This window comes from Ranitomeya imitator, chromosome 6 (genome assembly GCF_032444005.1).
Source record: "Ranitomeya imitator isolate aRanImi1 chromosome 6, aRanImi1.pri, whole genome shotgun sequence".
NCBI classification, from domain to species: domain Eukaryota; kingdom Metazoa; phylum Chordata; class Amphibia; order Anura; family Dendrobatidae; genus Ranitomeya; species Ranitomeya imitator.
Window position 1 is genome coordinate 77516623 of NC_091287.1, and position 16245 is coordinate 77532867.

Sequence of the window (16245 nt, forward strand, 5' to 3'; positions counted from 1 at the left end):
TGCATCCCTCCAAGTTCTCCTTGTGTCTTGGCCACTTGGAACAGGTGAAAAAGATCCAGTTGCATTGGTATCTTACTCCTGTCCGTCTGGCGAAATTCACTCCGTCTTCCTCCCCTCTTTGCTGGAAGGGGTGTGGTGCCATGGGTTCCTCCTCCCATGTGTGGTGGTCGTGCCCGCAGGTTCAGGTTTTTTGGCGCCGGGTGGAGTCCTTGCTCGCTGAGCTAACTCATCTGCCTCTTGTTCTGAATGGACAACTCGCTGTTCTGGGTATCTCCCTCATAGATATCCCCTCTCCTCTCCGTCCTATAATTTCCAATGTCCTAGTTGCTGCCAGACAGTGTATTGCGAAGTACTGGAAGTCTTCAGATCTCCCTTCTAGGGCCGAATTGATCTCCAAGATTGATCTACATTTCTGCTATGAGGTTATTATGGCTCAGGGTTTACCAAAAAAGACTAAAGTCCTTTCCTGGTGGGACCCCTGGGTGTCCTCGGCCTATATTTCCCAGTCTGCTCTTACTCTCATTTAAAAGTCATGGTTCTTTTGAATATGTGATCTCTCTTGTACTGTAACTGTGTATTTTTGTACTGATTATGCTGTGGTCCCTGAGTATTATATACTGCGTTTTTCCCTTTGTTCCCCTTGCCTCCCCTATTTTCTTTTCTTCCCTCCCCCTCCCCTCCCTCTTTCGGATGTTATTTGATGTCCTATTTGATATGTTATACTTCAATAAAAAGTTTATTGGTTAAAAAAAAAAGAAGTTATCTGAGCACCCAAATCTCCAAGGGTGTCCAAACTTTTGCATTGGCCCATTTTCCTTTTTGTAATTTAATTTATTTAAATGTAAAAGATGACTATTTTTTGCCTAAAATACAAAGAAAATGTGTCATCTTTAACTTTAGCTCGTTTAGAGATCATTTCATCTTCAATTTGCTAAACTGGACCTCTGAGTGATAGGTATCATGGTCATGTTCTCTGGGTTGTGCTACCTCTAGCATTCCCAGCGGTGTATAGCACTTTGGTGCTTTGTCCTATTGGTATCGCATTTTTTTCATGCACAGAGCCTCATAGTCCTTCAGGACAGACTATGTGTATGATCTTAGTGGGTGATCTTTGCCCATAAACAATATTTTTACATCTTTAGGGATCATTTGACCTTATGATTTGGGCTCACCTAGTAAAACTATCATTCGCTAATTTTTTCACTGGACATGTCTCTGTCGTGTAATGATTCAGGTGTCAACTAACAGCGAGATTTGATCTGTATATTATGTAAAATATTGTTTCCATCTTCAATCATGCTGCGAGCTGTGCCATACCAGTATATATATATGTGTGACAAGCATAGCAGTGGTATTTTTTCAGGAGGATTATTTATATTTAGAGGGATTTATGCTAAATACCATCTCGGGCTAATCTCACCTCTACATGTCTATATATATGACAGATGTATTCTCTGAATTATTGTTGCTTGAGTATACCACTGTATTGTAAGACATTTATTTGTATATTGCTTCCTATCACAACTATGTCCAGGGGGGTGGTTTCCATTTTGGAACCCATGATTAAGTTCAGTTTTTAAGTGATTTTAAATGTGTGGTGTTCTTTGGTTGACAAAATAAAAATGTATACATTTTTGTACAATTTACAGTGGTGGTCCCATTATATAGCCTGACGCTTTGTGTTTTTTCCATACTCTACTAAATGTCATGCTTTAGGTTGATCCCTTTTTTTGCTGCTATTATGCTTTGATGGTGCCCTCCACTCTCCCCCTTTTTTCCAATATGGAGGGATGGTGACGAAGGACATTGACTACTATTACTTTCCATTGGGGGGAAATGAAAAACTGATGGATCTGAATTCTACATTCATGCGATGTGCAAACTAGATGAGACATGTGCATCCCTAATGGGATTTACTGACGACAGTGCCGTGCTGCTGAGTAGCCATCAATCACATGGAGGTGGCGCATGGGTGCAAGAGAATAGTCAGACGGGTGTATTTCATGGTCCATATAGGGTCTGCAATGCCAGCGGGGGTCTCCAGACTCAAACTTACAGCCTCATAGGGGTCTGTGAGACGAAGTCCAGCTATGGAGACCCGCAGTCAGTCTGGCGGCGGCTGCGATATGTCCGTCTGAGCTCGCCCCAAATTCCCCCTTCGCACTGTTCGGGGTGGAATCTGCGCTCACATCAGCAGCAGAAACCAGTCCGTGGCGGATTTCACCCTCACACCTTCACCTGCTGACGTCGTCCATGGGATGTAAGATTCCTGCTAATGTCACGCACAGCCGGTAGGACAAGGCCGGGGACAGGTTTGTAGGGCGAGGATTTTGCTACAATTCATTAAAAAAAAAAAATCCACTTATTTGAGTTTTAAGTGTTTTTCTGATGAGGTTTTGAAACGTCTTTGTGGCAGATTCCTCACAGAACTCACTATGTCTGTATATATCTATCTATATATATATATATATACCTGCAGTGATGAAATGTGCCTGTAAATCCATAGTATTGTGACTAATTACTGATGTAATTGTATATAAGGGACCTGCTTCACCAGGGGGGCCACACACACATCTGAGCTGTTGCTATGGGCGACCTCTGGGTAGCACCGGAGGGGCTCTGCCCCCATATAGGTGACCTGCCGGCCCCAGCACTGAGCCAGTTTTCCTGTTTTCCTCTCCATTTTCTTCCTTCTCCGGCCGCCCCCTCCCCGTGCCTCCTCCCCGCACACCCTCCCGCCTCCTCCGTGGACTCTCGTCTCCCCGTAGGCTTCTTGTATAGTCCGTTTTCGGGGTGACGCAGGCGGCGGCGGCGGCGCTGATGCCGCGGGGTCCAGCATGCAGTGTGTCGGGAGGAGACCCCCGCGGACCAAGTCCCAGGAGCAGATCCTGGAGGAGAACAGCCGCAGAGTGACCCAGATGAACAGCCGCCGGCTGGGTAGGACCCTGCGGGGATTATTATTATGTCACGGTTATTGTGGACACTTGGGCTCAGGTGGGTGGAATTCCACGGAGCGGCTCCCACCGGCGTTTCTTAGGAGTCCCTGCTGCTTTCATACTTGGTCTCCTACCTGTGGCTCTCCAGATGTTCTGAAACTACAACTCCCAGCATGCTCTGGCTGTGATTACCTGAGCGGGCATGCTGGGAGTTGTAGTTCCTTTTCAGATTGTAGTGCCTGTCTCTAGTTTGTGGATTGGTCACCTGTGCACTATATACCTGTAGGTTCTATTCTGTGTATTGTACACATAGTGGTGGTGGGAGAGCGTGGCACCTGCCCACCAGCCCCGTGTAATGGGGTCACACGACCTCTTAGCGTCACCTGGAGGATTTTTAAGACAATTCTAAAGCTCCGAAATCCCCTACTGATTTGAATGGAAAATCCCCTTTACTGTTCCTATTTTTATTATTTTTTTTTTTGACAGTTTTATATCCAGCGAGGTGTTGAAAGCCTGTCCATGGAATAATCGATGCGACGTGTCACTTCTTGTGGTGGATTCCTGACAGAATTTGCTCAAAACTTGACACTGTCACGTCAAAAGGCTGCAAAACACCATGTGGAAAAAGAAAAGCCGGTGCTCCCCACCCCGCAAAGAAACCGCGCTTCCTAAAACTGATTCTGCTAGAAAAACGCAGATTTTTTTTTTTTTTGCCTCCAATAAACTGTGTATAAACCTGCACTACTTTGGTGCGATAAAGGGGCTGTCGGATCAAATAATATTGATAACCTGTTCATAAGAAGGTCATCAGTATCAGATCAGTGGTGGTCCAACACCCAGGACACCAACAATCAGCTGTTATGTGCTCTGGAGGCTGCTGGATGTAGTCTGTAGGGAGGCGCTTGTAGCAGACACTCCGGGGTCCTGCACACAGCGCCTCGGCCTGTGCTCACAGCTGTTCTGCAGCACTCGGCAGCGCCCACTACACACTGACCGGAGCTGCTTTTTGCAGATCCATTCAAACTTCAAAGCAAGTTACAACTAGTCGGTGTTGTATCTTCAAGATTAAAGACTTGTCTGATGAAGAGGTCATCAATAATGTATGACCAGATAGCCCCTCTGAAGGGGTTTTCTATTTCTGGACAACTACTTGTTAAAAAAAAACCAAAGTTAATTTCCTCCTGGCAGCGGGGCTCTAACTGCGGGCAGCGGGCAGGTTCAGAACGGTATTATCCTACAGGCTAACCCCATATCTGCAGGTTAATAGCATTTTTTTTCATGTGGCTGGTTCCCTTTAGCCGCTAAAATTCTCAATATAAAGGAGTAAAAACGCTCCTCCTTGATCCGGCACTGTTAGTTTGATGTCAGCGCTATGTCTCCTAGTGGTCGCAGGACATTGTGACCACTGCAGCCAGTCAGCGGTCACTGATCAGCTGCAGCCTTTCAGTATTCTGTTACAGCCTTGATGGATTAGTGGGAGAGGAATAATTTAGCCCCCTCAGGCACGACACCAGGGCGCAGCTGCTACTTTTCTGGCCTGCCTGCACTGGGTACTATCACACAAATACTCCTTTACCCCAAAGTTCTCCCTTCCCCTGGACTCCATGATAATTATTCCTAGTCCTATATCGTCCGCAGCCGGCCCATTAATGCTGCTGACAAAACTGATCCGGAGCCCTAGTATGAGTAATCCATGCCCATAGTAACTAATGGTCACTGGTATGTCCTCCCTCTCTGTTACATGTGCCCATTGTAGTCTATGGGGCTCTTCACATGTACGTTTATTTATAGAATAATTATTGCTGCAAAAAAAAATTATCTGGGACTTTTTTATTTATTTTTTGCACACTGATTTTAAAAATAGATGAAAGTGACTTCAGCGTACTGATGAAAAAAATATATTTTTTTTTACATGGAAAATAAAAAAACAAAATGGATGTGTGAATTTGGCCTTACTGAGGTAAATCTTTCTCCATGTGTCAGACCCTTTATTGGTGATTTCTCCCATCTTTATCGTCACTTCCATTATAGCAGATGACATGGTAGAACGGAGTGATGACCGCACACTGATGTTCAGTCTGACTGATACCGGCCATCATTATTTGCTGGTTGTCGAGGATGGAGCCAGTCGTGTTTTATACTCGGGTAACAGGATACGAGGGACATTACCTGCTTTTGACCTGATGCATGGGATCGTGCTATACTGATCCGCTAGACGTCTCACTTGTGGTCCTTGGTGGGTCCATACTCTACCTCCATATGCCTTACGTTTTAGGCTATGTTCAGACAGAGATTTTTGGAGCAGGTCTGCTTCAAAATTTGCCATAAAAATCTTATAAAAACATTTGAAAGACTCTTCATTTCATCCCACTTTGCTGTTCTTTTGAAGTTTTTTTCCTCTTCAGAATACGAAAAACACCTGGTGGGAAAACCAAAAAACCCATCTTCTTTGAGGTGGGTGCTTCCTGAAATCTGCTGCAAACTTGGTACATTCGTTTCCGGAAAATGAAAACTTAATTCGGAAAAAGCGTTTCTTCTAGCAGTTAGAGCTTTTTTCAACACAAAAAACCTCTGAACAAAGCGTCCTAGAGTTTAGTTTTTTCCCCTTCATAGATTGATCAGGAAGACGGACGCTCCTATGTTTTTGTTTTTTTCTGTAACGGCTTTCGGTTCGATCTTGAGCCATGGCGACTTGATGGACGAACACTCTGTAGAGAGATCTTGGGCGAGTCTAGATCGGTCCACCAGGGTCTTCTCCACCAGTATGTTGTTAGTATCAAGCCATCGGGTTGCTGGTCTTCCTCTTCACCTCGTTCCATCTATTCTTCTGGCCATGATGTCCATCTCCAGTGGTCGCTCTCGTCGTCTGATGGGCTCTTAATTTTGGTCTACACAGCTGCTAAGAGTACTGAACCGTGCAATCATATTTTGTGATAATCATATTTGTATTGCGTCTCTAATGTTTCTCAGCTGCGTTCAGACGTAAAGAGAAAAAGTAAAACTGCAGAGAAAACCCCTGATAATTTCACAACCTAACTGGCGCGGTGCGTCGTGTACCCTGAACTGACAAATAGTTACCTACATTGTATTGTAAATCGTGGATTTTGGGACACAATTAACCAGGATCTCGTTTTTGTTGTTGAAATTTCTATGACTTTTAGGCTAGGGACATATGATTTGTGCCCATATGCTCAGGAGGTATGTTCCTGACTGCGGCCATAGTTACGGTGGATATCTCCATATCTGTCCACCATAGGGAACACATGGTATACGTTTTTTGCAGTGGCCCTCTGCAGACACATACTCGCCAGACGGAGGCTGAAAAAAACACACATTTGGCCTCTGGTGAATGGAAGCCTATGGGAACGTTGAAATATTCGTTGGGATCAGGGCTGGAGTGGCCATCTGGCAAATGCCAGAAGGGCCTGTCTGGTCTTAAGCTGCCTTGTCTGCTACGTTTTTAACAGAATCTGTGTTCTCAAGACACCCATACTGTGAAGAGCTGTGACGGAGCACAAAGTCGCTGACTCCGTCACTTACCCCACCAGGCTACGGGTAGCATTAGAAATATTGGTCTTGTAGAAAATCTTGCTTTCCTCCATCCAGGGTAATATTAGTAATATATCCCATCTGGTTCTTGGGGACAGTGACAACATGGGCCTGTGTGATTTCAAATGCCAGGACTGAATTTCAGCCCCAGTTCGTACCTGGCTGGGATAAATTCCCAATTCCCACTTACCTTTGTGACTTCTCATATTGTGCAACCTTTATGGCCATAGGCATTTGTAAGTATTAGGGACTTACTAAATAATAAATGAAGGGTTGTGTTGGCAAATTCTCATCCTGAGGCTTCAGATTTCTAGGCAAACACCTAAGCCGGGTTATTTCAGGATCCCACGGCTATGAGCGTCTGTTCCTGCTTCCCTAAAAATTCTAGGGTGACTGTAGCGTGGAGATCCAGACTGGGGGCTCACATCAGCGATGCCTGATTATCCCACTGGAGTGACTTGTCTCATCCCCGAACTGATAGTGGTCATACACACTAGAGGGACTCCGGCGGAGCCTGCCGATTGTCCGTAGGTCATGGGACTTGAAGATGTAGGAGACGCTTCTTTGAAGTTGTGTGGATCCTTTTGTTGTTAATGGTGATGAGCTGCCATCATAAGTTTCTAGAAGCAGCTTATTCTCCTCTTTCTGTTGTGAATACCTACAAGTTTTCTCCTAGACTGAAAGCAGACTTAAAGGGAGTCTGTCAGCAGGTTTTTTTCTATTTACCGGTAATCTGAGAGCTGCATAATGTAGGGGAAAAGGCCTTGATTCCAGGGATGTGTCACATACTAGGTTGCATGCTGTAGATTGAAAACAATCAGTGTTTTAACAGCAGGAGATTATCACTAGTGTCCAAGGTCTCATGTGCAGGCCAGTCCAGCTAATGTGTGTAACCCCGCCCCCACCACTGGTTGGCACCTGGCTGGCAATGTGTACAGTGTATACAGGAAGCTGACAATCAGTGGTGTGTGGGGTTAGAGCTCACTGACACAAGTGTATAACTCAGACTGGTGTTATTCTATGGGACAGTGCAGATATGCAATTTTTTTTATATATAGATTTTTTTTTCATGCCGATTTGGAATGAGAAAAAAAAAATCACAGCCTGTTGTGAGTGGCACTGCAAATCGGAGCATGTGCACCCATTCGAGCGTACAGGTGCGTGTAAAGCATCGAACTGCACTCTGATGTCATCCAAGTGCAGTCTGATTTACGCGGACATAGACACTGGATGAATAAAGTTCTGTCTTCACACCTGTGCTGTGATTCTCTCAAGCAAAAGAATCGGATCACAGTAAGCTGACTCTCGGATCAAACTCTGAGCAGAGTTTGATCTGATCGTCATTAGCACAGTTAATCTAAGAATCATCGCTTGTATGATCCCGGGCTTATGTACAGCTACACATTCTGAGCACTGCTACATCTGCAGCAGAGAAAACAGGGATCCTATCAAAACTGCAGCAAGCAGCCCAGTAAGTGACATATCGCTGGAATCGGGGTCTCTCTTCTGACAGCTTTCCTTTCATAAAAATGCTAATCATCTGGACCCCATTAGTCAAAACTTCTTGCATATTTCTATGACCTCTTACATTTTAACCCCTTAACGACCAATGGCGGATCTGTCCGTTATTGAACGCATTCCCCCTGTTTGGTGCGGGCTCTAGCGGTGAGCTGGCACATGACAGTTGACCTGATCCGCTGACATGTGCCGCTAACAGCCACGGGACGAATCGCAATCCACCCGCAGCTGTTAACCCGTTAAATGCTGCTGTCAAATGCTGACAGCGGCATTTAACGTGCATTCCCAGCAATCGTGCTGAAAATGTGCCCATCAGTGACCTCCGTCATGTGATTGTGGGTCACGATGGGTTGGCATGACAACCAGAGGTCTTTTGGACACCTCTATGGTTGTCACCGCCGGATTGCTATGAGCGCCACCGGTGGTCGGTGCTCATAGCAAGTGAGGTATTCTGCTACATGCTGGTGATCTGATCATCAACTGTATGTAGCAGAGCCGATCGGTTGTGGCAGCTTCTAGTCTCCCATGGAGACTACTCAAGCATGCCAAAACTGAAAAAAAAAAAAAGTTTTTTAACCCCTTAAGCCCCGAGGGTGGTTTGCACGTTAATGACCGGGCCAATTTTTACAATTCTGACCACTGTCCCTTTATGAGGTTATAACTCTGGAACGCTTCAACGGATCTTGGCGATTCTGACATTGTTTTCTCGTGACATATTGTACTTCATTTTAGTAGTAACATTTATTCGATATAACTTGCGTTTATTTGTGAAAAAAACGGAAATTTGGCGAAAATTTTGAAAATTTCGCAATTTTCCAACTTTAAATTTTTATGCCCTTAAATCACAGAGATATGTCACGCAAAATACTTAATAAGTAACATTTCCCACATGTCTCCTTTACATCAGCACAATTTTGGAACCAAAATTTTTTTTTGTTAGGGAGTTATAAGGGTTCAAAGTTGACCAGCAATTTCTCATTTTTACAACACCATTTTTTTTTAGGGACCACATCTCATTTGATGTCATTTTGAGGGGTCTATATGATAGAAAATACCCAAGTGTGACACCATTCTAAAAACTGCACCCCTCAAGGTGCTCAAAACCACATTCAAGAAGTTTATTAACCCTTCAGGGGTTTCACAGGAATTTTTGGAATGTTTAAATAAAAATGAATATTTAACTTTTTTTCACACAAAATTTATTTCAGCTCCAATTTGTTTTATTTTACCAAGGGTAACAGGATAAAATGGATGCCAAACATTGTTGTACAATCTGTACTGAGTACGCTGATACCCCATATGTGGGGGTAAACCACTGTTTGGGCGCATGGCAGAGCTCGGAAGGGAAGGAGCGCCATTTGACTTTTAAATGCAAAATTGACAGGAATTGAGATGGGACACCATGTTGCGTTTGGAGAGCCACTGATGTGCCTAAACATTGAAACCCCCCACAAGTGACACCATTTTGGAAAGTAGACACCCTAAGGAACTTATCTAGATGTGTGGTGACCACTTTGACCCACCAATTGCTTCACAGAAGTTTATAATGCAGAGCCGTAAAAATAAAAAATCATATTTTTTCACAAAAATGATCTTTTCGCCCCCAATTTTTTATTTTCCCAAGAGTAAGAGAAGAAATTGAACCTCAAAAATTGTTGGCCAATTTGTCCTGAGTACGCTGATACCCCGTATATGGGTGTAAACCATTGTTTGGGCGTATGGCAGAGCTCGGAAGGGAAGGAGCGCCATTTTACTTTTCAATGCAAAATTGACTGGAATTGAGATGGGATGCCATGTTGCGTTTGGAGAGCCCCTGATGTGCCTAAACATTGAAATCCCCACAAGTGACACCATTTTGGAAAGTAGACCCCTTAAGGAACTTATCTAGAGGTGTGGTGAGCACTTTGACCCAACAAGTGCTTCACAGAAGTTTATAATGCAGAGCCGTAAAAATAAAAAATCATATTTTTTCACAAAAATAATCTTTTCGCCACCAATTTTTTATTTTCCCAAGGGTAAGAGAAGAAATTAGACCACAAAAGTTGTTGTGCAATTTGTCCTGAGTGCGACGATACCCCATATGTGGGGGTAAACCACTGTTTGGGCGCATGGCAGAGCTCGGAAGGAAAGGAGCGCCATTTGACTTTTCAATGCAAAATTGACTGGAATTGAGATGGGACGCCATGTTGCGTTTGGAGAGCCCCTGATGTGCCTAAACATTGGAACCCCTCACAAGTGACACCATTTTGAAAAGTAGACCCCTTAAGGAACTTATCTAGATGTGTGGTGAGCACTTTGACCCAACAAGTGCTTCACAGAAGTTTATAATGCAGAGCCGTAAAAATAAAAAATCTTATTTTTTCACAAAAATGATCTTTTCGCCCCCAATTTTTTATTTTCCCAAGGGTAAGAGAAGAAATTAGACCACAAAAATTGTTGTGCAATTTGTCCTGAGTGCGACGATACCCCATATGTGGGGGTAAACCACTTTTTGGGTGCATAGCAGAGCTCGGAAGGGAAGGAGCGCCATTTGACTTTTCAATGCAAAATTGACTGGAATTAAGATGGGACGCCATGTTGGTTTGGAGAGCCCCTGATGTGCCTAAACATTAAAAACCCCCACAAGTGACACCATTTTGGAAACTAGACCCTCTAAGGAACTTATCTAGATGTGTTTTGAGAGCTTTGAACCCCCAAGTGTTTCACTACAGTTTATAACGCAGAGCTGTTAAAATAAATTTATTTTTTTTTCGCAAAAATTTTTTAGCCCCCAGTTTTGTATTTTCACAAGGGTAACATAATAAATTGGACCCCAAAAGTTGTTGTCCAATTTGTCCTGAGTACGCTGATACCCCATATGTGGGGGGGAACCACTGTTTGGGCGCATGGCAGAGCTCGGAAGGGAAGGAGCGCCATTTGGAATGCAGACTTAGATGGATTGGTCTGCAGGAGTCACGTTGCATTTGCAGAGCCCCTGATGTACCCAAACAGTACAAACCCCCCACAAGTGACCCCATATTAGAAACTAGACCTCCCATGGAACTTATCTAGATGTGTTGTGAGAACTTTGAACCCCTAAGTGTTTCACTACAGTTTATAACGCAGACCCGTGAAAATAAAAATTCTTTTTTTTTTCACAAAAATGATTTTTTAGCCCCCAGCTTTGTATTTTTACAAGGGTAACAGAATAAATTGGACCCCAAAAGTTGTTGTTCAATTTGTCCTGAGTACGCTGATACCCCATATGTGGGGGGGAACCACTGTTTGGGCTCATGGCAGAGCTCGGAAGGGAAGGAGCGCCATTTGGAATGCAGACTTAGATGGATTGGTCTGCAGGCGTCACGTTGCATTTGCAGAGCCCCTGATGTACCCAAACAGTAGAAACCACCCACAAGTGACCCCATATTGGAAACTAGACCTCCCATGGAACTTATCTAGATGTGTTGTGAAAACTTTGAACCCCCAAGTGTTTCACTACAGTTTACAACGCAGAGCCGTGAAAATAAAAATCCTTTTTTTTCCCACAAAAATGATTTTTAGCCCCCCAAATTTTTATTTTCCCAAGGATAACAAGAGAACTTGGACCCAAAAAGTTGTTGTCCAATTTGTCTCGAGTACGCTGATACCCCATATGTTGGGGTAAACCCCTGTTTGGGCGCACGGGAGAGCTCGGAAGTGAAGGAGCACTGTTTTACTTTTTCAATGCAGAATTGGCTGGAATTGAGATCGGACGCCATGTCGCGTTTGGAGAGCCCCTGATGTGTCTAAACAGTGGAAACCCCCCAATTATAAATGAAACCCTAATCCAAACGCACCACTAACCCTAATCCCAACTGTAACCCTAACCACACACCTAACCCAGACACACCCCTAATTCTAATCCCAACCCTAATCCCAACCGTAAATGTAATCCAAACCCTAACCCTAGCCCCAACCCTAGCCCTAACCCTAACCCTAACCGGAAAATGGAAATAAATACATTTTTTTTAATTTTATTATTTTTCCCTAAGGCTAGGTTCACATTGCGTTAGGGAAATCCGTTTAGCACTAGCGGATTGCGCTAACACAATGTCTTTTTAGGTGTCGTGTTTAGTGGTCGCGTTAACGTCCCCGCTCTGGAAGATCGGGGATCGGACCTCGGGCGCGCCGCGGACGCTGCAAGCAGCGTCTGAGGCGCGCCACAAAAGAATGGCACCTTGCTAGCGCGAGCCGAAAATGGCACGCTCTAGCGATGCGCTACACCTGAAAATCACATTGCTGTCAATGGTTGTGCTAACGGACCCGTTGCACGGCGTTAATTGTGACATTTTCGCCGTGCAACGCTGTCCGTTAGCGTTAACCCATTAACGCAATGTGAACCTAGCCTAACTAAGGGGGTGATGAAGGGGGGTTTGATTTACTTTTATAGCGAGTTTTTTAGCGGATTTTTATGATTGGCAGCCGTCACACACTAAAAGACGCTTTTTATAGCAAAAAAGTTTTTGCGTCTCCACATTTTGAGACCTATAATTTTTCCATATTTTGGTCCACAGAGTCATGTGAGGTCTTGTTTTTTGCGGGACGAGTTGACGTTTTTATCGGTTACATTTTCGGACACGTGACAGTTTTTGATCGCTTTTTATTCCGATTTTTTTGTGAGGCAGAATGACCAAAAACCAGCTATTCATGAATTTCTTTTGGGGGAGGCGTTTATACCGTTCCGCGTTTGGTAAAATTGATGAAGCAGTTTTATTCTTCGGGTCAGTACGATTACAGCGACACCTCATTTATATCATTTTTTTTATGTTTTGGCGCTTTTATACGATAAAAGCTATTTTATAGAAAAAATAATTATTTTGGCATCGCTTTATTCAGAGGACTATAACTTTTTTATTTTTTTGGTTATGATGCTATATGGCGGCTCGTTTTTTGCGGGACAAGATGACGTTTTCAGAGGTAACATGGTTATTTATATCCGTCTTTTTGATCGCGTGTTATTCCACTCTTTGTTCAGCGTTATGATAATAAAGCGTTGTTTTTTGGCTCGTTTTTTTTTTTTTTTTCTTACGGTGTTCACTGAAGGGGTTAACTAGTGGGCCAGTTTTATAGGTCGGGTCGTTACGGACGCGGCGATACTAAATATGTGTACTTTTATTGTTTTTTTGTTTTTTTTTATGTAAAGAAATGTATTTATGGGAATAATATTTTTTTTTTTCTGCTTTATTTAGGAATTTTTTTTTTATTTTTTTTTTTACAAGTGTGGAAATTTTTTTTTTTACTTTTTCACTTTGTCCCAGGGGGGGACATCACAGATCACCGATCTGACAGTGTGCACAGCACTCTGTTAGATCGGTGATCTAACATACAGCCGGGCAGGATTAGAGCTGCAGCTGCAGCCTGATCCTGACCCGGAAGTGCTCCCTGCAGGACCCGGATGCAGCCCGGCGGCCATTTTGGATCCGGGGACTGCAGGGAGAAGACGCTCGGTACACGGTGAGCACATCACCGTGTACCGATCGTCTCAGGGAAGCCCGCAGGGAGCCCCCTCCCTGCGCGATGCTTCCCTGCACCGCCGGCACACCGCGATCATCTTTGATCGCGGTGTGCCGGGGGTTAATGTGCCGGGAGCGGTCCGTGACCGCTCCTGGCACATAGTGCCGGATGTCAGCTGCGATAGGCAGCTGACACCCGGCCGCGATCGGCCGCGCTCCCCCCGTGAGCGCGGCCGATCGCATATGACGTACTATCCCGTCCATGGGAATTAAGTCCCAGGTCACCTGGACGGGATAGTACGTCATATGGGATTAAGGGGTTAAAAAAAATATAAAAGTTCAAATCACTTCTCATTAAAAAAAGAAAAAAAATCAAACTTACACATATTTGGTATCCACGCATTTTTTCCGTTTTCCAGGACATGATCTGTTAAAACCAATGATGTTGTTCAAAAGTACAACTCGTCCCGCCAAAAAAACAAGCCCTCACATGGCCGTATTGATGGAAAAATAAAAAAGTTATGACTCTGGGGAGAAGGGGGGCAAAAAACGAAACCGCAAAACGGAAAAAAGCTCCGTTCATGAAGGGGTTAAAGAGTTAATCCCTTTTTGGACATTTCTGGCATAGGTCTAGGAAGAAAAAATAATCATCAGTTGCTAATCTAATCTGTTATAGAGACAGGACTAGTGCATGGATATAGGCAGCACCTGCGCTTGTCATGCATGCGAACTGAAAAGCTGAAAAAATATTCCACTTTTTTTTTTTGAGTGATGAAATCTATAGTTTTCAAACCAACTTAGTCAGAAGAGTAAAACATGTGTCGGGTCTTGGAACTAGTTAGTGCCGTGTATGTGGCTGGCTCTCCAGACCTGTCGCTTAGATCCTATGTATAATGCCTATATGCTCCGCTCCGGCCACATATGGAACATTTTTAGAAGGCCTTTTGGCGCCATCTCTCCTCTTATTTGGTATATTATGGCGCATTCAAATACATGTTACTGTACAGCATAGATAATACAACGTTGTTTTAAGCCAGCCAGTATTTCTCTGTGGCTGGTGATTAAATCTGCAGATTGTTTTGCCATATAGGGCTGGGGAAATTGCAGATAAATCTGTTAAGGATTTACATTCCAGAGGATCCTCATATCAGAGTTTTATTTGTGTTTTAACTGTTCACATCCTGTTTGTATTTCCTTATGGAAAGCTTTATTTTCTGATGTACATTTATTTTTGGCTAGGTCCAAAGTTTCTGAAAGGGAAGGAGGTCTTGCCTGAATGGAGGCAAAGCATGGCTATAAGTAAAGCTGACACCAAGGTGTTAGTTTATAGGGAGTATTAGTTTATGCAGACATACAGTACAAACCAAACGTTTGGACACACCTTCTCATTTAAAGATTTTTCTGTATTTTAATGACTATGAAAATTGTACATTCACACTGAAGGCATCAAAGCTATGAATTAACACATGTGGAATTATATACTTAACAAAAAAGTGTGAAACAACTGAAAATATGTATTATATTCTAGGTTCTTCAGAGTAGCCACCTTTTGCTTTGATGACTGCTTTGCACACTCTCTTGGCATTCTCTTGATGAGTTTCAAGAGGTAGTCACTGGGAATGGTCTTCCAACAATCTTGAAGGAGTTCCCAGAGATGCTTAGCACTTGTTGGCCCTTTTGCCTTCACTCTGCGGTCCAGCTCACCCCAAACCATCTCGATTGGGTTCAGGTCTGGTGACTGTGGAGGCCAGGTCATCTGGCATAGCACCCCATCACTCTCCTTCTTGGTCCAATAGCCCTTACACAGCCTGGAGGTGTGTTTAGGGTCATTGTCCTGTTGAAAAATAAATGATGGTCCAACTAAACGCAAACCGGATGGAATAGCATGCCAGTGCAAGATGCTGTGGTAGCCATGCTGGTTCAGTATGCCTTCAATTTTGAATAAATCCCCAACAGTGTCACCAGCAAAGCACCCCCACACCATCACACCTCCTCCTCCATGCTTCACAGTGGGAACCAGGCATGTAGAGTCCATCCGTTCACCTTTTCTTCGTCACACAAAGACACGGTGGTTGGAACCAAAGATCTCAAATTTGGACTCGTCAGACCAAAGCACAGATTTTCTCTTGTCTAATGTCACCATTCTTTTGATGAGGCAGTCACTGGGAATGGTTTTCACTTCACAGGTGTGCCCTGTCAGGTTTAATAAGTGGGATTTCTTGCTTATAAATGGGGTTGGGACCATCAGTTGTGTTGAGCAGAAGTCTGGTGGATACACAGCTGATAGTCCTACTGAATAGACTGTTAGAATTTGTATTATGGCAAGAAAAATGGCTACTTTGAAGAACCTAGAATATAAGACATAATTTCAGTTGTTTCACACTTTTTTGTTAAGTATATAATTCCACATGTGTTAATTCATAGTTTTGATGCCTTCAGTGTGAATGTACAATTTTCATAGTCATGAAAATACAGAAAATCTTTAAGTGTTAAGGTATGTCCAAACTTATGGTCTGTACTGTACATGAAGTCAGGGTTGAGAGGAGAGGAGAGAGGATGAGAGCATGAGAGGAGAGCGATGGCCAGCAGACTAAACTAATCCCCCGGATGGGATTGAACAGGATCAAGCAGCTTGCAGTGAATTGTTATACATGCAAGCTGCAGAGAAACAGGAGGAATATTTTAATTAAAACCAAGATCAGAAATGTTTGTCTACAGAATACATATAAAGCTGTAAATAAAGTGTGTGTAAAGCTGTCTCAGACATTCGA

The 16245-nt window shown here is 43.6% G+C and overlaps 1 protein-coding gene across 2 annotated transcripts in view; it reads left to right on the top strand.

Annotated features, from left to right (window-relative positions):
- PLCD1 (phospholipase C delta 1) overlaps positions 1–16245 on the top strand; it is a 169861-nt gene that overhangs the window by 86650 nt on the left and 66966 nt on the right. Inside the window, exon 1 of one of the 2 annotated variants that reach the window (XM_069729801.1) lies at positions 2743–2937. The exons of the other annotated variant lie outside the window; for it this stretch is intronic. Coding sequence (XP_069585902.1) covers positions 2838–2937 — 100 coding nt within the window. The 5' untranslated portion in view covers positions 2743–2837. Of the gene's footprint in view, positions 1–2742; positions 2938–16245 lie in introns of those variants that run through there. 2 annotated transcript variants of the gene reach the window in all.